Source organism: Oncorhynchus masou, chromosome 9 (assembly GCF_036934945.1).
Source record: "Oncorhynchus masou masou isolate Uvic2021 chromosome 9, UVic_Omas_1.1, whole genome shotgun sequence".
NCBI classification, from domain to species: Eukaryota; Metazoa; Chordata; class Actinopteri; order Salmoniformes; family Salmonidae; genus Oncorhynchus; species Oncorhynchus masou.
The window spans coordinates 29,595,065-29,618,299 of record NC_088220.1 but is presented as its reverse complement, the minus strand read 5'-3'; the positions used below and the strand labels follow the sequence as shown (position 1 = coordinate 29,618,299).

Sequence of the window (23,235 nt, the reverse complement as noted above, 5' to 3'; positions counted from 1 at the left end):
GCAATAGGATGAAATGGCTTGTGCTCTGCTCACCCTGACCAAAAGTTGCTATCCCAGTGTAACAGGTAAAAAAATAAATATTAAAAAATCCCCTGCCTAATGGGACAACCACAGAGCAGGCTCAACTTGCCCGGCTGACAAATTGTCCGTCTTTCACTGAAAACAATTGGGATGAACCAGACCTGGCTGGGCCCGCGAAACTGCGGAACGCCAGTTTTCGAAAGTAGGCCTATATTATAGAATATATGTGAAGATAGTGCCTTAACCACTGCATTGTTACTTTACTTTAAAATGATGTAATATAAATGATATTTTGTCTTTAAAAATGTACTAGTACCCTTGATATTGCTTTCCAAAAAAAAACATATAGAGCCATGGGAAAGTTAACGTGAGGCCTATGGATGCAGACAGAGATGGATATTGTCTGGCGGTTTGGCTCTTTCTCAATTGTCCAAAAAACCGCCCTCTTCTTGGAGCCCAAGAGCCAGCAACATTCAGTCAAAAAAATACAATTCTTCCTCATTCCACAGACGCGAGGAATGACATGCTGACATTTCGCTTTCAACAAACACAAAGGATTACTTTACTCATTGAGTAATGCAATTTTATGGACTGTACTTTTCCTCATGTCATGACTTGGACTAGTGACTGACTAAATAGGCGGGGTGTGAACATACGCTACATAAAAACAACAGGTAACGATGTAAAGATCAGTAGCGTCACTTGCCTTCAAAATGGGCAACTGGATAATTAACCATGGACTGTCATCCTTCATACTGGTAAGAACATGATTATTACCTTAATCATCTTCGACAGTGTTGGCTACAGTTATTCTATAATGTAAATGAAAGAGATTAAAACAATTTGGGCTGTTATCTGGACTGCCAGACAAAGCCCATCTGAGTGATGACCCAGATGCGCAATATCTCTCCAAATGCACAAAATAATATAACTAGGGTTAGCCTTACTGAAACCCTAAAATATATGTTATTTTTTAAGAGTAATAAATACAATTAAGTAACATACAATAGTCACGATCCTGCTGTTTGGGTAATGACCTCCTCCTGGCTGGATTTACAGGTGGTCTGGATGGCCATCAATATCTTCCTGTTCCTCTGGTTCTATTTCTTCTACGACTTGGGGGATCAGTTTTTCTACACACGCCACATTTTAGGGGTGAGTCTTAACATATTATTTAGACCTTAGGTAGTATAAACATAGTATGTTCTCAATAATCCATGCATTTGACTTAAATAGAACAAGTATGCCATTTTCCGATGTCCGTTGAGTTTTTTAATTCTATATAATTGCAGTTTTACTTGAGGTCTACCTGTAGCGTACACTATTCCTAATGATAGGACAGATGTCAAAGATAGTATGTATAGGATAACACATTACACAGGTTGACATGGGTGTCTTTGGGCTTTCAGTCTGCATTGGCCTGGGCCAGAGCCCCTGCAGCCGTCCTCAACTTCAACTGCCTGCTGATTCTGCTGCCCGTGTGTCGTAACCTGCTGTCTCTCATTCGAGGCTCCTTCATGGTAAGACTTTCTAGTGCCAAGGGCTGGGCCAAGGTTGGGGACATTCATTGTGCAAGTGTCTAATTTGTCATCAGAGAATATTGTGGCTGTAATTCCCTGTGTTCTGTAAATGATTGCGTCGTCATATTGTCTGATGACACCTGGAATGGAACAGACTTGTATAGTTGAATTGTTTTTCTAATAGATGATAAAGGTTCATGACCTTTAATTGACTTTGATTGTCATCTTCATTGTTATTTTTCTTGAACGTTCTTGTGTTGCTGTTTTAGTGCTGTGGGCGAACTATGAGGAAACAGCTGGACAAAAATATCAGTTTCCACAAGCTGGTGGCCTACATGATTGGGCTGATGACAGGTATGAAACACTTGCTTGCTGATCAGATAAGCAGCTGAAAACCCCTAACCTGAAGCCTTTAGCAGAGATAAATACTCTACTCAATTTTAGTCAACAGTACTTATGAAACATGCAAGATTTATGTGAAATTGTTACCAGTTTTATTTAGTCACCACAAAATATGACACTTTCTCATTGTGGGGAAGGCATATGCAATAATAAACCTATCTTTGTCTTTTTCACCCCTTGACTTATGCTAGATAAAGGGATACTGAAGCTAAATATTGACTTAGGGTGTATTGTGTTATATGGGAAAGTCCTGACCTCGGAGAGACTAGAGCCCTCACAAAGTCTGTGTCAAGAAGGACAAAGGAAACAACCCAGCCTTTAGAAAACATATAGTCCCGTGAAAAAGTATTTGTCCCCTCTCTGATTCTCTACTTTTGCATATTTTTTATACTGAATGTTAGCAGATCTTCAACCAAAACCTAGTATTAAATAAAGGGAACTTGAGTTTACATATAACAAAAAATATAAACTTATTTTATTTATTTAATTAACAAAGTTATGCAACACTCAATGCCTCTACGTGAAAAGTAATTGCCACCTTACACTCAATAATCGGTTGTGCCACCTTTAGCTGCACTGACTGCAACTAAATGCTTCCTGTAGTTGTTGATCAGTCGCTCATATCGCTGTGGAGGAATGTTGGCCCACTCTTGCATGTAGAACTGCTTTAACTCAGTGACATTTGTCAGTTTTCAAGCAAGTCCTGCCACAACATCTCAATTGGGATTAGTTCTGGACTTTGACTAGGCCATTCCAAAACATACATTTAGTTGTTGCTTTTTAACCATTTTCTTGTAGACTAGTGTATTTTTTAATTCATTGTCTTGCTGCATGACCCAGCTGCCCTTTAGCTTCAGCTCACAGACGGATGGCCTGACATTCTCCTGTAGAATTATCTGATACAGAGCAGAATTCATGGATCCTTCTATTAAGGCAAGTCGTCCAGATCCTGAGGCAGGGGTCCCATTATGCCTGGCGAAAACCATATACTGCATTCCACCAACGGTCAAGCATAGTGGTGGTAGTGTGATGCTTTGGGGATGCTTTACTGTCTCAGGACCTGGATGTGCGTAAGGGGGAAATTGGGTGTTACATAACTTTGTTTATGGAATAAATGAAATAAGTAAGTAATTGTTGTGTTATCGGTTCCCTCAGGTTCCCTTAATCTCGTACCAGGTTTTGGTTGAAGATCTGATAACATTCAGTATCACAAACATATAACAGTAGAGACCATTAGAAAAGAGGGAAATACTTTTTCACAGCGCTGTATGTGACACTTTTGATAGAACATGGGAACATTATTCCTCCAGTATCTTGAGATGTACTATTCAAGATAAACTACACGACCAAAAGTATGTGGACACCTGCTCATCAAACATCTCATTACACAATCATGGGCATTAATATGGAGTTGGTCCCCCCTTTGCTGCTATAACATTCTCCACTCTTCTGGGAAGGCTTTCCACTAGATGTTGGAACATTGCTGCGGAGACCAACTAATTAACCTTCATTGCCCTAAATGGATGTCAAATTTGGGTGTGGAATTATCCTGTTGAACAAATATGTCCTAATGGAAATGTTGCTGTTTCTTTTCCTCATTTTGGTGCAGCTGTTCACACCATTGCCCATTTTCTGAATGTGGAGTGGTACTATAATAGCAGGCTTGGGAATTATGATGACCTCAGCTTGGCCCTTTCCAGCCTGGATGACTCAGGAAACACCACCTTCCTGAACCCAATCCGTTCTACAACCACTGTACGGATTACAATTTTTATTTAATTTTATTTCTATTGTACTAGGTTAGTCTCATTGAGATTAAACATTTCCTTTGCAAGAGACCTGGTCAAAAAAGCAGTACATAAAGTTTCAAACAATTAAAACACACAGTACTACAGTTTAAAATATCAGTTTACACTTTGTTATGGGAGGATTGGTTTAGCTAGAGGTCAAAATATTGACAGCCCCCTAAATAGCTTTCCACCATAGATTTTACCCTAGCAGCTATTGGCCATTGGAATTTAAAAAAAAAAAAAAATAATAATAAACATATATATATATATATATATATATATATATATATATATATATATATACATATATATATATATATACATATATATACACACACACACAGTTGAAGTCAGAGGTTTACATACACCTTAGCCAAATACATTTAAACTCAGTTTTTCACAATTCCTGACATTTAATTCTAGTAAAACTTCCCTGTTTTAGGTCAGTTAGGATCACCACTTGTGGAATATGAAGTGTCAGAATAATAGTAGAGAGAATTATTTATTTCAGCTTTTATTTCTTTCATCACATTCCCAGTGGGGCAGAAGTTTACATACACTCAATTAGTATTTGGTAGCATTGCCTTTAAATTGTTTAACTTGGGTCAAACGTTTTGGGTAGCCTTCCACAAGCTTCCCACAATAAGTTGGGTGAATTTTGGCCCATTCCTCCTGCCAGAGCTGGTGTAACCGAGTCAGGTTTTCAGGCCTCCTTGCTTGCACATGATTTTTCAGGTTTGCCCACAAATTTTCTATAGGATTGAGGTCAGGGTTTTGTGATGGCCACTCCAATGCCTTGACTTTGTTGTCCTTAAGCCATTTTGCCACAACTTTGGAAGTTTGCTTGGCATTATTGTCCATTTGGAAGACCCATTTGCGACCAAGCTTTAACTTCCTGACTGATGTCTTGAGATGTTGCTTCAATATATCCACATAATTTTCCTTCCTCATGATGCCATCTATTATGTGAAGTGCACCAGTCCCTCCTGCAGCAAAGCACCCCCACAACATGATGCTGCCACCCCCGTGCATCATGGTTGGGGTGCTGTTCTTCAGCTTGCAAGCCTCTCCCTTTTTCCTCCAAACATAACGATGGTCATTATGGCCCAAACAGTCCTATTTTTGTTTCATCAGACCAGAGGACATTTCTCCAAAAAGTATTATCTTTGTCTCCATGTGCAGTTGTAAACTATAGTCTGGATTTTTTTATGGTGGTTTTGGAGTAGTGACTTCTTCCTTGCTGAGTGTCCTTTCAGGTTATGTCAATATAGGACTCGTTTTACTGTGGATATAGATACTTTTGACCCTGTTTCCTCCAGCATCTTCACAGGGTCCTTTGCTGTTGTTCTGGGATTGATTTGCACTTTTCTAACCAAAATACGTTAATCTCTAGGAGACAGAACGCGTCTCCTTCCTGAATGGTATGACGGCTGCGTGGTCCCATGGTGTTTATACTTGAGTACTATTATTTGTACAGACGAATGTGGTACCTTCAGGCGTTTGGAAATTGCTCCCAAGGATGAACCAGACTTGTGGTGGTCTACAATTTTTTTCTGAGGTCTTGGCTGATTTATTTTGATTTTCCCATGATGTCAAGCAAAGAGGCACTGAATTTGAAGGTAGGCCTTGACATACATCCACAGGTACACCTCCGATTGACTAAAATTATGTCAATTAGCTTATCAGAAGCTTCTAAAGCCATGACATAATTTTCTGGAATCTTCCAAGCTGTTTAAAGGCACAGTCAACTTAGTGTATTTAAACTTCTGACCGACTGGAATTGTGACACAGTGAATTACAAGTGAAATAATCTGTCTGTAAACAATTGTTGGAAAAATGACTTGTGTCATGCACAAAGTAGATGTCCTAACTGACTTAGCAAAACTATAGTTTTATTCCAACTTCAACTGTATGTGTGTGTGTGTGTGTGTGTGTGTGTGTGTGTGTGTGTGTGTGTGTGTGTGTGTGTGTGTGTGTGTGTGTATATATATATATATATATATATATATATATATATTTATTTAGATATATATATATATATACACACAGTTGAAGTCGGAAGTTTAAACACACTTAGGTTGTCATTAAACTCGTTTTTCAACCACTCCACAAATTTCTCTCTCTATATATATATAGTACTGTATTATAATGCTTTGTATGTTATTATAACTAAGGTACAGAGGTTATTCTAGTCAGGTATGGTCATCAGAAGAAACTCCTGGCACAGAGTAATTTTAGTTGTCTTATATAGGCGTAGAGGTCATCTGACTGACTTGAATGTATTCTGATTGGCTCCTTCTTTCTCAGACGCCAACTCTCCTGGTGTTCACCAGCGTCGCAGGGATCACAGGCGTAATCATCACGCTGTCACTCATCCTCATAATCACCTCATCCATGGAGGTCATCAGGCGCAGCTACTTCGAGGTCTTCTGGTTCACACACCACCTTTTCATCGTCTTCTTCGCTGGGCTGGTCATCCATGGAGCCGGGTAAGGTTCTCTCAGTCCCAGCTCCCATTAATTTCATGTAGAAATATTTGTTTTGGATCAAGAGTAAATGGCCTTGTCTTTTGTCTACAGACGCATCGTGCGAAGTCAGACCACCACCAATCCACCACATAATGCCACCTTCTGTAAAGATCGAATAGATGACTGGGGGAAGATTCAGGAGTGTCCCGTTCCCCAGTTTGCAGGGGGGTTCCCACAGGTAAGAGATTCCTCAATGACACCTACAACCAAAAATAACTTATATGAATCCCAGGCTTCATGGTAAGAGAATTGTCTCAGAAACTGTATATCCTGTCCCTACAGACCTGGATGTGGGTGATCGGTCCCATGATCCTCTATGTGTGCGAGCGCTTGCTGCGCTTCATCCGCTACATGCAGACCGTCAAATACAGAAAGGTGTGCACTGCAGTAACAAGTGACTTTTCTTTCCAATTGACAATAACTGTGTTTTCCATTCCATTAAAAGATCATCAACATCTGTCTCTACAACTCTCCTCTCTTAGATAGTTATTCGACCATCCAAAGTGTTGGAGCTGCAGCTGGTGAAGAACGGTTTCAAGATGGACGTGGGTCAGTATGTCTTCCTCAACTGCCCAGCCATCTCCCAGCTGGAGTGGCACCCCTTCACCATGACCTCGGCCCCTGAGGAGGACTTCTTCAGTGTGCACATCCGCTCCGTGGGCGACTGGACCCAGAAACTCATCAGCATTGTGGAGCAGCTTCCTGAGGGGGCTGAGGGACCCAAGTAATGTACTCCTCTTTATAGAAAAGCAGACAATGGCTTATACTGTAGCAGCAAGATCCTCAGCTCAGTGGATAAGGATAAGGCAATGCAGGATTTCTGTGATAAATTGAAGTTGCATGCACAAATTTTAAATTGGAAACCATAGGAATTAGGCTTAGCTGGTAAAATTTTCCTGCCCTCCCTTCCTGTTTGCCATTGCTTGACCTTTGACCTGTCCCTCAGAATGGGTGTAGATGGACCATTTGGTACGGCCAGTGAGGATGTGTTTGACTACGAGGTTGCCATGCTGGTTGGCGCTGGCATTGGAGTCACCCCCTTCGCCTCCATCCTCAAGTCCATCTGGTACAAATTCAAAGACTCCAACCCAAAGCTACGCACCAGAAAGGTAGGGAACACATTGATACTCTATGGCTTTCCATTGAAGTGACTAACCAGACAGCTTTAATGCTGCTAACCAGTCTAGCAGATTTACAAAGTGGAAAGATTCCATGATGCACCTGACTGTTGGCTGACACCAAGCATTTTTTGTTTCTTAAGCAAATGGTCACATAAACCTTGGATTATATCTATGTGAACATGCTCATTTTTCATGGACTATTACCAGCATGGCATGTCATGCCTTTGTTTGAAATCACATTCTCATGTTTACTTCCTGGTTGCAGATCTACTTCTATTGGTTGTGCAGAGAGACGCATGCCTTTGAGTGGTTTGCAGATCTGCTGCAGCTGCTGGAGAGGGAGATGGAGGAAAGAGGCATGGGAAGCTTCCTCACCTACAAACTCTACCTCACTGGATGGGATCAGAGCCATGTACGTGAGGCAGCATACATACACCCACCAACAATCTGTATTACCATTTCCACTGTGAGACATGCAATAGTTGTGGTAGCGTCTGTTCACTATCTTTCTTCCCCATAGGCAAACCATGTGATGGTTCATGCCGATGCGGACACAGATGTGGTCACTGGTTTGAAGCAGAAAACAAACTATGGCAGGCCCAACTGGGATAAGGAGTTTGAACAAGTACGCAAAGAGAATCCGACGTAAGTTTGTTTACAACACATTTTGACATGACAGTATTCCCCTTATAAATCCATTTTGGACATTGCAGTTGGTAGTTAATAGCAGTGGTATTACTTCTAAAACATATAGCTTGGTGTGTACCCTACATTGACTAAATTACTATATATTTTGGTCTCTTCACAATGTCCACAGGTCAGTGGTGGGCACATTCTTGTGTGGCCCTGCAGTCTTAGCTACTGTCTTGTCAAAGAAATGTGTCAAATACACGGATGTCGATCCCCGAAAGACCAAATTCTACTTCAACAAGGAGAACTTCTGAGCAAAACAATGTCTAATCTGCTCCTCTTGAAGAAAAGCTGGATCTTTGGTTTTCCAAAATATTGGCAACAGAGATTTTTTAGACCATTCATCTGAACACAATGGACGATGACCGATCCTGGTAGGTTGTCTAATATTTATTTCACATAGGATTCAGCTCCATCTTTACCACGTATCTTGTCGGCATTCATATTTTATTATAGGAATTACTTAGGCAGCAACTGAGCAAGAGACATTCAACTTTGACCAGGTTGTTACGACCATTGTCATGATAACCTGGTGCAGCAGGCAGCATTGAGCTTGCCAGTTTGGAGTGTAAGCATCCGCTTGGCATTTCCACGCCCAGTTGCTAGCAGTGGGAGAAGATGGAATGAGATGGATTTTGTCCGAAATTCTCTTGCATTTTCACATCGATGAAACATTTGATCTCAACACAGTTTTATGTTCCAAAAAGATAATCTGTTACGAACGGAGTGGACTAAGTTTAGTACTGTTGAGTTATTGCACACACGCACTTCACAGAGTAGGCGTTCTCTAACGGAAATATGCAAATGTTTGTTAGAACGCACCAATAGGATCTCACTAGCTCGTGCTTGGCTCTGCCCACCTCCTTCCTTGTTCTGCCCACTATGACTAATTTGTTCCCATTGAAAATGACAGGCTGTGGTCCATTTTGGGTTAGTTAAAAAAATCTTTGTTAAACTTCTGTTTCATTCAGTCATTCCTATGGGCGAAATTAATGGAGAAAGAATAGGGTTTTGGGATAAATGCCAAAAATGAGGTTTGAGGTTAACACAGGCTGAGATGATCTTATACATTTTGTTCTATGATATATTATCAGTCAGTTAACATGACCTTTACGCATCTTGCAGCCTTAATGTGCTTTGTCGTAATTTTTGTTATTACATAAATGCTTCAAAATTCACAAAAACGTATGTTTGCTGATGAAGGTTATCTCATAGAACAAAATGTATAAGATCTCTGTGTTTACCACAGACCTAATTTTCAGCATTTATCCCCCCATGGGTGTTGGCCAACGAGCCATGGTGGACTCAGCCTCTGTTAATGCCTACAAAAGACACCACTACTATTGCGCCCTATTGATCCATTTCTAAATCTCTCCAATAGGACAAACTGCAGTCCACTGCTTTCATTTGTTCACATTCACAAACAGCAGTGGTGGAAAAGGTACCTAATTGTCAAACTTGAGAAAAAGTAAAGATATCTTAATTAATAGAAAATGGCTTGAGTAAAAGTTAAAGTATTTGGTTTTAAATATACTTAAGTATCAAAAGTAAATGTAATTGTGAAAATATACTTAAGTATAAAAAAGTATACATTTCAAATTCCTTATATTAAGCAAACCATTGTTTTTTTATTTTAATTTACGGCTAGCTACGGCCAAGCTCCAATACTCAGACATCATTTACAAACGAAGCATGTGTTTAGTGAGTCCGCCAGAACACAGGCAGTAGGATGACCAGGGATGTTCTCTTGATAAGTGTGTGAATTGGACCATTTTCCTGTCCTGCTAAGCATTCAAAATGTAACACATACTTTTGGGTGTTATGGAAAATGTATGGAGTAAAAAGTACATAATTGTCATTAGGATTGTAGTGAAGTAAAACTGGTCAAAAATATAAATAGTAAAGATACCCTAAAAAATATTTAAAAAATAAAAAAAATACTTGAAAGTACTACACACCACAGACAAACAGTAAGTTAGAAGCTCACCATACTTGTAAATAATTACCTTGTAATGTGTTACATTTTCCTGTTATGGTTAATAAAAGGTTGGCTACAGTTGAACACAAAACGTCAGATATGTTCTAGTAATTATTTGAACTGGCTAGCCAGCTGGGAAAAAAACCTTACTTTCCCTACAGGCTTTGGTCAACAAGCCATGGTGGAGTTGATACCTTTCAGAAAGGTCTGCAAAAAGTTGGGGGCATAAATCTTGGGACTGAAAGCTGGCTGCCTCAGTGAATATATGGGTGTGTTTCGGCACTTGAATACCTTTTTGGATTCTACCTCTTCCACAGAAAACCGACAAGCCTTGCACACAGAGACAGAAGCTTTGTTATATCTGAACTACTCAGGGATTGGCTAGCTCCTTTGCTTCCCGCTTTTCACAATGAATCATGATGTATGAAGTCACTTACTGTTATTAATTGAAGACCTTTGTACAGAATAGCTCATCTTGTTAAAAAGACTGCCATTAAATGACTCATGGGTGAGTTAGATATTCACTAAAGTGTAGGGAGTGGTTTGGTAGGTTACCTGTGATGGAGTTGCGTTATACATGTGGCCCAGGCCAACCATTGGATTTTGTTTGCCCCCCTCATTATCTAAATATTGGAGATTTTGAACGTTCTTTCTCGAGATAGCAGAAAAATCAGTCACTCTTCTTGGGGGCAATTTCTATACTACTTTATGGGGGTGTAACAAAATTTACACTGCCAATGTACCAAAAATTGTTAATTTGCTTTTACAGAAATGGTAGCTTGGGCAAGATAACTGATACACCCACCTTAGATGCTTAAGCGTTGTCTTGTGCTTTCAAGGGGTGTGGCCACAGAGAAAGAAACAATACTCCTACATTAAAGCCCTATAGAATAATCAATCTCCATTTCCTTGTAAAAGACATGACTGGAAGGAAAGGAAGGTGAGGCATTGCCAGTCAGCCAGGGAATGTGTTCTAGATTAGATAGGAATGATGTTCTTATAAAGTGTACTTCCCTTACAATGATATAACAGGGAAGACTCCCTGTTCCCTCTGACCCTGCACAATTATTTCACATTCTTTTTGGTCTTGATTCTGTTTCTTTTATAAGCAAATAGATCACTTTGTAGTCTACAATGACACTTTAATCCTCTTCTGTACATACCAACATCTTATCTGAATAAAATACTTTAATGCAAAAAAATGTGTGAACAGTTTCTATTGAAATGCTTATTTAATTGAACAAATATCCAGACAGGCAACAGGTTCCAGCCACAAAATGAAAAGGGTTGGGCATTGTAACATCCAGCAACGCTTCTCTCAGTTGAACTGACTATGAAGTGTTCCCCTTCAAAAGAACAGACATTCTTCAAATCACTAACACTTTAAATTTCCATTTAAAAAAAAAGACCACATAATACAAAACAATCTCCAAAATGTTTGAAGTGAGGTGCCGTGTTCTGATCAATCCAACGTCGAGGTTACAGGGGGCAGGAGTGTCGGGGTCCTGTGACAGTCTTGAAAACACAACCAGGAAGGGTCAGTATTCTCCAGGGAGATCATGTGTAGATTAATTAGAGGGTGTTCCACAACTGAGCCACAATGCAAAACATGCTGACATCTCCACTGAGAAGACAGACCGCTTAATCAAGGAAAATGGAATCTCGCATCACTCGTCATGGAAAGGGGGAATTATCTCACTTGAGAACCCAATGGTATATTCAGTGACGTAAAATTGTTCTGAATAGTTCAGATAGAAATACAACGACTAGCGCTGCCACAATGCCCTGTCTATCATATATGTTCTACATCATACAGTTCCATCTGAACGTTCTGCAACGTAACATCTATGTGTTACCTTGAGCCTATGGGTGTGGGGGTATTCAGGGTGCCCCGGTGGTCTTCAGGATCTGCTCTTTGAGGACGAGAATGCTCTGCCTCTGTTCTGGGGGCAGCATGGCGATTTGTTCTGGGGTCAGCTGCAGCACTTGCATGATCAAGGCGGCCTGAAGAACATCATAGACAGACTGGTGAACCACACTGCTCTCAGATCAGATAACAGATTCAGTAATGTGAAAACAAAAGACCGCAAAAAGCATGATGGAGATGGAAAGTCCAATCTATAAAAATAGTTATCAGCTAAAACTAGTTTACAGTGAAAATGTTCAGATTTTCTCCCCATGGAATAACTACAGAATGTAGTGCAGACTGTGTCAATCTTGATAGTCCAGTTTCTCTAGACAGCAGACAATCAGCCATGATCTTTTACCATCTATCCAGGCATTTTGATGGCATTGTGAACCAGTGAAAAGCCACACCCACCTTCTCATGGTCCTGTGATGTCACCTGGCTTTGCCCTGGACTGAAGCTACCTCCGGACTGTGGTACACCAGGACCCTGAACAAACAGTTATTAGAGCAGTTTTCATTGACATAGCATCTAATGTAGTAAAGACTTAGCTGTAGGTAGGCTGTACCGGTCTGGCAGGTGGAGGGGCATTAGTATTCATGGAGTGAGGGGAGGGGCCCTGCATTCCTTGTGCAGTGGGAACCCTCTGGCCCGACACTGGTCCACGGGGGTCCACCGCTCGGGGGTCCCGACCTTGAGAAAAAACAGCCATTCCTTACCAGGTTACTCATTCATTGCTGATCAGACCTAACTAGTCTAAGCACAGGCACTTGTCAACCTGTTTTGTACATAGTTCTAAATGATGGCAAAAATGCATCTTGTAAAATGTCTGCTAAGAGAGAGAGAGATAGAGAGAAAAAATAAGTTAATTGGACTTGATAATAGTGTGATTTAGTTACCTCTGTTCTCCATGGGGGGTCCCCTGGGCTCCATCATGGGGGGTCCCCGCTGTTCCATCATGGGGGGTCCCCGGGGCTCTCCCATCATGCCCCTGGGTTCACCCATGGGGGGTCCCCGGGGCTCTCCCATCATGCCCCTGGGTTCACCCATGGGGGGTCCCCGGGGCTCTCCCATCATGCCCCTGGGTTCACCCATAGGGGGTCCCCGGGACTCTCCCATCATGCCCCTGGGTTCACCCATGGGGGGTCCCCGGGACTCTCCCATCATGCCCCTGGGTTCACCCATGGGGGGTCCCCGGGGCTCTCCCATCATGCCCCTGGGTTCACCCATGGGGGGTCCCCGGGGCTCTCCCATCATGCCCCTGGGTTCACCCATGGGGGGTCCTCTCATGTCATGGGGCGGCCTCATGTCCAGAGGAGGCCCTCCAGCCATCTGGTTCATGTGCATGGGGGGCCCCTGGTGTGGTGGGGGGGCCCCGATGAAGCCTCCTCCTCGACTGGACACAAAGAACACGGAATAAGAGTAATTCAGACATTGAGAGGTGCTATAAGAATGCAACAGATTCATTCAAATGACGAACTACACAATGGTGCTTCTGAGTCTAAGGCTTTTCCCTAGGGCTGTTACGGTGACCATATTACCACCGGTACTCAGCGCTCTATTGTCTCTCTAATCACCGACTTCAATACAAATTAAAAAATCAAATCAAAACACGAGCCCTGGCATTCAGAATAATAACCTGTTGCACAGTGAGAGCCAGCACCTCAGCTAGTTGATGCATGGAATAAAGTGTTCCTGTTGTGAAACATTTCTATAGGCTATGCTCTGCAATGGCGTGAGAAAACAGAGTTGAGATGACCTCTATTAAAAAGAGGATCCATCAGCTTTCTATAGGCTAGACCTACTGCATACAGTACCAGTCAAAAGTGTCAATTGACTGATTTCCTTATATGAACTGTAAATCAGTAAAATCATTGAAATTGTTACATGTTGCGTTAATATTTTTGTTCAGTATACAAAGTATTGACTCAGGGGAGTGAATACTTACAGTACCTGTCCAAAGTTTAGACACCACCAACTCATTCATGGATTTTTCTTTATTTTTATATTTTCTACATTGTAGAATAATAGTGAATACATCAAAACTATGAAACAACAAATATGGAATCATGTAGTAACAAATGAAAGTATTAAACAAATCAAAATATATTTTATACTTGAGAATCTTAAAATAGCCACCCTTTGCCTTGAAGACAGCTTTGAACACTCTTGACATTCTCTCAACAAACTTCATGTCACCTGGAATGCATTTCAATTAACAGGTGTGCCTTCTTAAAAGTTAATTTGTGGAATTTCTTTCCTTTGTAATGCATTTGAGCCAATCAGTTGTGTTGTGACGAGGTAGGGGTGGTATACAGAAGATAGCCCTATTTGGTAAAAGACCAAGTCCATATTATGGCAAGAACAGCTCAAATAAGCAAAGATAAATTACAGTTCATCATTACTTTAAGACATGAATTTTGAATGTTTCCTTCAAATGCAGTCGCAAAAACCATAAAGCGCTATGATGAAATTAGCTCTCACAAGGCTTGATTGGGTCAAGAAACACGAGGAATGGACATTAGGCTGCTTTCAAAACAACTAGGAAATCTCAGACTTCAGTGCGTTCCAGACAACTGGGGTCATCAAACTCGGAATTTCAACTTGGGAACTCGGGCCTCTTTCTATAGCTCCGACCTGAAGATCACAGGAGTCAGGATTTTACCTCTTATTTGTCCAGATGTCTTGAATGATCCCAATTGAGAGCCCATAGCCTACAGAGCCTAGTGAAATGTGTGCTTATAAGCCAGTCATTGCACAAACGCATGTGAAAAGTTTTGACTAGCCACTATATAATAAGTGGATCCCAGCTTTCTCATGCTGCTATATTTATTACATTCAGAATGACAAAACGGTGTAGCCTACCTGGCATATTGAAAAAGTAACTGCAGGTATCCTCTATTCGAGTGCAGGCTATAGACTCTTTTTTTTTTTAGAGGTTGGCCACTAAATCTAAAATAATTCCACACATTAGTTGGCTAATGTAAAGACCAGATTAAAATTGAGAATACTACGTGGGAATATTATCAAGTGCTTGTCAGATTGTGAATGAGAGACTGATGTAGTGTGTGCAGCCTTCAAAAGAAACAGTGCGAAGTGCTTTCCTTTCATGACACTTTTTTCAAAATCACCATTAGTTGAAACATGCAGCCTTATAATGTATTAGGAATCAAAACATATCACAACTAAAGTTAAATAAGTAACTATACATTTAGCATGATGGTGGACCTGTTTCTTTGTTAATCACAACACAGAATAGCCGCATGTGCACACTAAGTTCAATTTTATTGATGTTACTATAAAATGCCACTGGAATTCTAAGCAAATCTTGCCTTCTAAATGAACTAGTGTAGCCTACAGCCATATGGCATAGCCAGATAGTGACTAGCATACGGACGACCAGCATAAGGACGACCAGCATACGGACGACCAGCATACGGACGACCAGCATACGGACGACCAGCATACGGATGCCACAACCCTACTCTTCCCTCACCTGGGTTCGATGACCTCTCCTGTGACAGAGAGCAGGGTTCCTCCTCTGGGGTCGTTGGGGCCATCGCCAAGCAGGCCTCTGGGAGGGATACCACCTGGTCCTGAGGGGAGAACACACATCAGTCAAACATAGACATGTACGAAGGACACCACACGACATCACTCACTACACCGTAATGCTTCATTCTATGGTCATAATCACATCCCTCCCATAGTTCACACTACAGACAGACACAGACACTACAGGTCACACTAACCACAGCAGCAACGCCGCTCATCATCACACCACAGACAGGGAGAGGACCGAGGGACAGCGGAACAGGGTAGTACTCTAGTACCAAAGAGGGAGGTCTCGCACAAAAGGAGCACGGCACATCTTTGAAAATGATCGGCATTCAAGTGGTTTGCCTACTTGTATGTCTGGTCACGTCAACAGAAGATGCGTTAATGACATAAGACAGACCACGGAGGTGTCCTCATGCAATTACAAAAACAGCAGGTCAACGTCTACAACACAAATACGTGCTAGAAGAAATGCATTAATCCTATTCCTCCAAATGGAATGTATTTGTTCATACGGGCCTTCTTAGGAACATTGTGCAACTACAGAAATCACTCAAGTCATTAATCACCCTTGTATTCAGTCGGAATTTGCGGTTGCACCAAACGCATCTCCCAAACTATGACATGACAGGTTTTTATAACAATGGGTATTGTTAGCCTGAAGCAAACCCATATTTCTGTAATTGTATGCATGACTATGGTTGTGGGAGTTGCTAAATATCATGTTAATTATCTACACAACCGGACAAGCCACCGATACAGATCTTTGGAACATCTACATTTTAAAAAGTCTAATAAATCCATGTAATATAGCCTACACCGTCACAAACCAATTATTTTAGACAGGTCTAAAGAAACATGATATGAAGAAAATGTAGTCTATTTCAGAAGAACAGAATAGCATACTCAGTTGTCCTTATGATAGGCCCTGATCTGGTTATGGCATACACTAGTTAATTTAGTAGACAATATTTGCTTAGAATTCCATGGCATTATTTTATAGTTTGAAGAACACAATTGAACAAAGCTGAATAAAATAGAAAGGATATTTTCTCCAAAACGATTTGAGGGAGTGCGATGTGCTATTCTGTGTTGAGTGGTTAACAAAGAAATAGGTACTCATATATGCTTAATTTAAAGTTATTCATGTACTTTAGTTGCGCTATACGTTTAAGATTTGTTATACATTGTAAGGCTGCATGATGCGACTCACGAGGATTTGGAAAAAGTCGCTTGAAAGGCATGTGCTCCACTTAAGTTTTCTGGGGGAAGGGTGTACAAACTACATCAGTCATTCATTCACAATCTGACAAGCACTTGATAACGCCTAGAAGTTCGCTGCGGCATCCCCTTTGTGGCCGTAATGCACCCCCCCCCCCTCCCCCAAAAAAGCATTACTTTTGCCGCCAGTGGCCGTTGTGTCCTTCTCCCTGCGTTCCGAATTACCTCTCACTCGTATTGCTCTCCTTCGCGTGATCGGGTCTTTCTCACAGGCTACAAATGACAGACATCAGGGACGCAACTGCGCGCGTCCTTATCCAATTCCGAGGTGCATATAGAATATTTTGGAAGAACTGTCCACATTTCCTTTGTCCGCCAACACCGGCAGGCCTAACGAACAGCAAAAGCACTAGCCTATGTCAATCTACTATCCCCCATAATACAAAAAAGTCAACCTATTATATTCTGTGCAATGAATAAATATTCCAAACATAGTCTGGGACAGTTGTGGGATGTGATAGATCCCAAATTGATACAACCACTAGCATCCAAAAACCTTTTTTAAGCAATGTGGGCGACGCAACAGATCAGAACGTTTAGCTTAAAAATGTTGATAAACTATTAGGCTATTTCTTCACATTATAAACGCACATGGTAGTATATTCCATTAGCAGGAAAATAACATTATCAAAAGTGACCGCAAATGCAATTATGCATGTAATGCTTTTATTATAAAAAGGTGCATTTTTAATGGTGAAAATTATATTCCCCAAACTTTAAACTCACGCGCTGTTTATGCATGCCAGTTAATCCGCGTTTCAAGGGGTGTAAAGCCTAAAGTGCTTAATTTTAAGACGTTTTCTGGCCACTTTTGTTGTGATACAACCCTTAACCAAACAAAGGCCCATGGTTTAGGCTACATGAGGTATGCAACTATGATTCGGAAGATTTTTTTACACATTTATTTAAAATCTATTTGTCATTTTTTTTAAAGGGCATTGTTTCTTATGATGGGCATTATTCATAGGTGATACTCTATCATTCACACGTGATAGGCTAATATTGTCACCCCTTAGACTAATCTTGATTTAATCTTGTCTTTACATATACACGTGTGAATTATACATATTTTCTAAAACATTTTTAATAGAATGGACCATTATGCACCTGTATCAAAACAGGGGCAGCGGAAAATGGACTTAAATAGCAAATGGAGGATGCTTTTCCTGTGGTTCATAATCATGAAAATAAGCAATGTGCTTAATATTAGGAAAGTTGAGAAATAAATATTTTAAAGCATATAGAAAGCTGATGGGATCCTCCTCTCTTTACTAGAGGCCATCACTCTGTTTTCTCATGCAATTGCATAGCATATAGAAATGTTGCGCCACATGAACTCATGGGCTCTCATCAAGCGATTTATTAGATTTTCGATTACATTTGCATTGACGTCAGAGTGATTAGAGAGACAAGAGTGCTGAGTACCAGCCAGTTAGCAAGTTTGGTATGCTACTAATGTCCAGCAGCATCAGAGCTTGGAGATGCTTAATCACTGTGACTAAACGGTCAAGTGGAATTTGATTGCCTTCATGACAGCCGTTGTGGTGGTAATACGGTCACCGCAACAGTCCTATGCATGACCAGTCAGATTAATAAAACATTTATAAATGACCTAAATGCATTTATTCTGACAGGACGCCTACTCAACTACTGCTTTTATAAGATGTTCCTCAAGTTCGACGTGCAACTTCTGCCCTCAAAAGTTCCTTGTGTTTTACATAGCAAATATAAGACATAAGAGCGTTCCAGCCCCGGTCATCAGGCTGTAGCCAGATCATAACAGCCCTGTTGGCCTGGCTGGAGTCTCGGGAGGCAGGCCGGAGCCTAGGGTTAGGGTGATACCTTGAGGTCGCTCGATAGCAGCCTGCCCAGATGATCCTACGGGTGAGTGCTGGAGGTTTCCTGAGCCAGCATTAAGTGAAAAGAACAGGAAACACACAACTCAGAGAGCAAAGCAGCAACACATAGGAGCACACCATCACATGTCACACTGACAGAGAGAAGACCAGACTTCATAGCAACAGTTCAGAGCATACAGAGAGCAGCACTAAATTGTAACTGATATGGATGGCTGAAGTAGATGAGGTGCATTTAGTGGTGAAAATGTTAAATATATTGCAGAAAGAAATATACCCCCCCCCCCAAAAAAAGTCTCATTGATATCTACATAGTTGGACAATCATATCTGATCCATTACGTTATATTTCTAATGGCAATGCTATAAGCATAGTTAACCCCAGTCCTGAAGCTCTTCAACCACTAGTTCCCACTGCCACCTAGTGTCAACAAAGAGCAATGGAGAAAAGGAAGACATGAAAATAAAATCAGAGGGCAAAATGTGATAAAGCGAAGACTTAAATTGGAAAATATTTAAATTGAAGCACTGGGACCACTGACCAGGAGTGGATGGGTGGGTGGATGGTGATGCCAAAAAAAAAAAGCTGAATTGTAGACACAGGTATGTTAGATTACCTTGTCACCTATCAATAAGAACGGGACCTCCCTGAGGAATTCTCATGCGTGGCTGTATCCCACCTGGGGTGAAATGGCAAAGGGAAGCACAACAGGGGTGCTCCTTTGACTTCCAGATACAGAGAGGCTGTGTGTGTGTGTGTCTCCTTACCTGGTGGTCCCACTGGTCCCTGTCCTGGCATGGGCCCAGGTCCCCCACCCATGGGAGGGGGCTGCATCATCTGAGGAGCTCCGTTCATGTGCATGCCCGGCTGACCAGCAAACACAACCAGACATTAGCACAGGGAACAGCAGACATGCATCAATTATCAAAAAATAAATATTTAATGTGGATCCTAGATTTAGCTTTAGAGATTGTGTAGGTTGATCTAATAGATGTAGAAAACAGCCAGATGACCTAAGTTGATCTAAATTCTATTCCAGTATGTGAAGGTGTCTGCAAAGTGGATTCACCATGGGCTGTGACTGGGAGACTGGAGCATTGGCTGGGGGAATAGGCTGGTTGGCCACTGGCACTGGCCCAGCTTGACTGTTGGGAACCAATGGCTGCACTGGGGTTTGACGGTGAAGCATTTTCTGCAGCGGGGGTCAAACAAACAAAGGAACATTCAGGTTACACGTTGACACCTCTCTCGACGAGAACATGTGCGACCAATATCAGCTCTGAATGTTTTCATGCTCAAAGAGAAAAGCCTCTGACCAGCTATGCTCTAAAGTCAGTAAGACATCCACAACACTGGTGCTTCTACCTAACCCAAGTCAAACAATACTTCAGAATAACCAAGTCTCACCAGGGCAATCTCAGGGTCTACAATCCTCATGACAACCTGGGCCTGCAGCAAAGCAAAGGCCAGCTGGGGGTTCTGCAACAGCATGTTCCTGGCCTCCTGGGGACTGTTTTGCACACACAGCTGGAGGGGGTAATTACACCACAATGTGAGTCCAATGTATTCCAATTAATTTGTCTTTGGATTATCCACAAATTATCGTCTGAGCATTAACTATCCTGCTATAATGTGATTATATACAATCTCAATACAAGGATACTGGGAAAACAGCAGCATTCACTGTGCATAGAGTCTATAGAGAGAACAGACTCACCTTCATCTGTTTCATGAGCTCAAACATCTGCTCTGGGGGCAAACTGGCCACAGCTCTGCTAATAGACTCTGGAGCCTCGTCTGGCATGATGTTGTCCCCGTAGGGAGACTCAATAATGGGGGCTCCTGTCCCCAAACCTGGGGGACGACAACAGAAGATATGTCTTAAGAGTCGTGCTGAAAGCTAACATCTATCAATTATTGAGCAGTAAAACATGGCCCATCCGCTCTTCAAATTCTCTTTGTAGTTAATACTGCACTGCAGTGTGGTTAATAGCGCACAACCGTGGATACTTACTCTTGAGCTCCTCTTTGTTTTTCTCACTAGCAGCATTGTCGACACGGAGAGCCCGGCCGCTGAACTCTCTTCCGTTCAGGTTCCGCATGGCACTGAGGGCCGTCTCCTGGTCCTGATACTCACAGAAGCCATATCCCTTCGGCTTGCCTGTCTCCCTATCATACACCAACCTAGAAGAAAGTCTTGGCTTACAAACCATTTTCACAGGTATCATAAAAGCTAGCCCATTCCCTCCGGGGGAGACCTGGGCTTATGTCGCTGAAGGCTAGGTCCTGTATCCCCAAAAACATTTACCAGCTCTTTAGTTACCTACTTCCGATAAACTTTTCCTGTCACAGAAGGCAAATTACCATCCGGAATGCCTTACCAGTTGGTACAGGTTACAAAATGTGTGAAAATAAGCATTTATATCCAACATTTCCAGAGTTTACAAAAATCTGGGATATCGCATTAATCTCGCCTGGCAACTACTACGGAGAACCAGGACTTGTGAGCGCCCACTTCATAAAATGCTGATCTCAACTTTTATTTTACCGTACACATTATACAACCCATACCGACTGGTAAGGCCTTCCAGGTTATAGATACTCCTTCGGTGATGGGAAGTTTCTCCGAAATAGGTCAATCAGAAAGCTGGTCAATATATTTTGGGGGCTAAATCTGGTGTTTAATGGGGTAAAAAGGAGACAGAGTGACACTTTAAGACTACTCACTTACCGAAAGCTGACAACGAGACCGACTTCTGAAAAAATGTCTTTCAGTTGCTCCTCTGTGGCCTCATATGGAATGTTTCCCACTGGGAAATTGAGTAAGAGTTCCAGTCAGCAATTTGACTGAGTTGTGGAGAAACTTATAGAATACAAGAATCCTTGGTACATAGATAACAATATATGTTAACTGAAAATAATTGCGTACACAGCCTGGATCGCAGGACTTTGGCTAGTTAACGATTTTGGAAGCGCCAGACCTGTTAGTTCATTAGTTGTCTGTGAAACAACAGCAAATTAGCTAGCTAGCTAAGCACCTGCTGCAGACAGCACTGCTAGCTATGTGATATAATTATGACCAAGACTATTATGACACTATTAGCAAGATATATAACTAACTAGCTATACACATAGCTAGCTAAGTGTAAACCTGTGTTAGCAAACTGACTATACTGAACAAAAATAAACAAGAAAGTGTTGGTGCTATGTTTAATGAGCTGAAATAAAATCTCTGAAAAAAATGTTCCATATGCACAAAAAGCTTATTTTGCTCAAATTTGTTTCCATCCCTGTTTGTGAACATTTCTCATTTTCCAACATATGCCATCCACCTGACAGGTGTGTCATATCAAGAAGATGATTAAACAGCATGGTCATTACACAGGTGCACATTATGCAGGAGTCAATGAAAGGCCACTAAAATGTGCAGATTTGTCACAACGCCAGAGATGTCTCAAGTTGAGGGAGTGTGCAATTGACATGCTAGCTGCAGGAATATCCACCAGAGCTGTGCCACATCATTTAATGTTAATTTCTCTACCATAAGCCATCTCCAATGTCAATTTAGAGAATTTGGCAGTATATCCACCCGGACTAAACACCACAGACCACGCGTGTGACCATGCCAGCCCAGGACCTCCACAACCAGCTTCTTCAACTGCGGGATCGTCTGAGACCAGCCACCAGGACAGCTGAATAAACTGAGGAGTATTTCTGTCTGTAATAAAGCCCTTCTGGAGAAAAACTAATTCTGATTGGCTGGGACTGGCTCCCCAGTTGGTGGACCTATGCCCTCCCATGGCTATGCCCCTGCCCAGTCCCACCCATGGCTATGCCCCTGCCCAGTCATGTGCAATCCTGAGATTGGGGCCTAATGAATTAATTTCAATTGACTGATTACCTTACATGTATAGTAAACCACAGTTGTGAACTAGATTATGGGTTTAGAAGAATCGCCATATGTCAACGTCTCCCGTCAACCCTGATTCTGGCTTAGGTTTCGTGATACCGACAGAGATTAATAGTTTAGCTAACGTGAGGCATACTATAAAAATAATGTTGATACAGATCTTGGAAACATTTCAGTGAAAACGCGTTGGCTAAAGGAAGCTAGCTAACGCTACAGTAGCGCGTTTTGCGAACTAGCCAGCTCGCTGGACTAGCGGTCATATAAATACAAACTTATTCTCCGGCATATATACACCTTTGAAACAACTAGTATTACTCTATAAATAAACGTACCAAAGACAGAGCGCAATGAACGGTCAACAGCGGGATCTCTGCCAGCGGCAGCAACAACAGCAGCAGCTGCTAAAGTCGCCATTTTCGGGAATGATAACGGTGTAGCAAAAGGAAATTCTACACTTTAAAGTGTAACACCATCCGGTTTATGAGTGGGCCTCGTTTGAATACCTATTTTCAAACGCATCCTTCATTTCTCCTTGCAGTGAGGAGTCATTGATATAATGAATGAAATGAGCTAAAGGTTTCCAATGTTGTCCACATAAAATAAACGATTTCAATAAACGTACTGTATAAACGCAAATATCTTACTCTTACATTTGCATACATGACTTCACATTT

General features: G+C 41.6%; 2 protein-coding genes across 3 annotated transcripts; one reads left to right on the top strand and one right to left on the bottom strand.

Annotated features, from left to right (window-relative positions):
* Window positions 1-574: 574 nt before the first annotated feature.
* LOC135545813 (cytochrome b-245 heavy chain-like) lies at window positions 575-10,571 on the top strand. Its single transcript, XM_064973719.1, has 13 exons — window positions 575-779; window positions 1,081-1,176; window positions 1,431-1,541; window positions 1,811-1,895; window positions 3,553-3,698; window positions 6,041-6,222; window positions 6,313-6,439; window positions 6,544-6,636; window positions 6,744-6,985; window positions 7,208-7,370; window positions 7,648-7,794; window positions 7,903-8,027; window positions 8,200-10,571. The coding sequence occupies exons 1-13, from the start codon at window positions 735-737 to the stop codon at window positions 8,324-8,326; spliced, it is 1,689 nt and encodes a 562-aa protein (XP_064829791.1). The 5' UTR covers window positions 575-734; the 3' UTR covers window positions 8,327-10,571.
* A 687-nt stretch (window positions 10,572-11,258) lies between these two features.
* LOC135545812 (cleavage stimulation factor subunit 2-like) lies at window positions 11,259-22,993 on the bottom strand. Of its 2 annotated transcripts, XM_064973717.1 has the most exons (14): window positions 22,894-22,993; window positions 21,383-21,461; window positions 20,666-20,835; window positions 20,369-20,505; window positions 20,059-20,178; window positions 19,721-19,843; window positions 19,419-19,518; window positions 18,638-18,697; window positions 15,453-15,552; window positions 12,856-13,352; window positions 12,525-12,649; window positions 12,371-12,445; window positions 11,907-12,054; window positions 11,259-11,565 (listed from the first exon to the last, which is right to left on the bottom strand). In XM_064973717.1, exons 1-13 carry the CDS (start codon window positions 22,973-22,975, stop codon window positions 11,932-11,934), a joined length of 1,791 nt encoding a protein of 596 aa, XP_064829789.1. In that variant the 5' UTR covers window positions 22,976-22,993; the 3' UTR covers window positions 11,259-11,565; window positions 11,907-11,931. The 2 variants fall into 2 exon arrangements, with proteins under 2 accessions (XP_064829789.1, XP_064829790.1); XM_064973718.1 differs by lacking the exon at window positions 18,638-18,697.
* Between the last annotated feature and the right edge of the window lie 242 nt (window positions 22,994-23,235).

Excerpts from the sequence above, each read along its gene's own strand:
- LOC135545813 (XM_064973719.1), top strand. The coding sequence starts at position 735 with ATGGGCAACTGGATAATTAACCATGGACTGTCATCCTTCATACTG. Across the intron at positions 780-1,080 it reads GACTGTCATCCTTCATACTG|GTGGTCTGGATGGCCATCAA; the intron begins GTAAGAACATGA and ends CTGGATTTACAG. Across the intron at positions 6,986-7,207 it reads GAGGGGGCTGAGGGACCCAA|AATGGGTGTAGATGGACCAT; the intron begins GTAATGTACTCC and ends CCTGTCCCTCAG.
- LOC135545812 (XM_064973717.1), bottom strand. The coding sequence starts at position 22,975 with ATGGCGACTTTAGCAGCTGCTGCTGTTGTTGCTGCCGCTGGCAGAGAT. Across the intron at positions 21,462-22,893 it reads TTCATTGCGCTCTGTCTTTG|TGGGAAACATTCCATATGAG; the intron begins GTACGTTTATTT and ends TCAATTTCCCAG. Across the intron at positions 18,698-19,418 it reads GGGACCAGTGGGACCACCAG|GAAACCTCCAGCACTCACCC; the intron begins GTAAGGAGACAC and ends ATGCTGGCTCAG.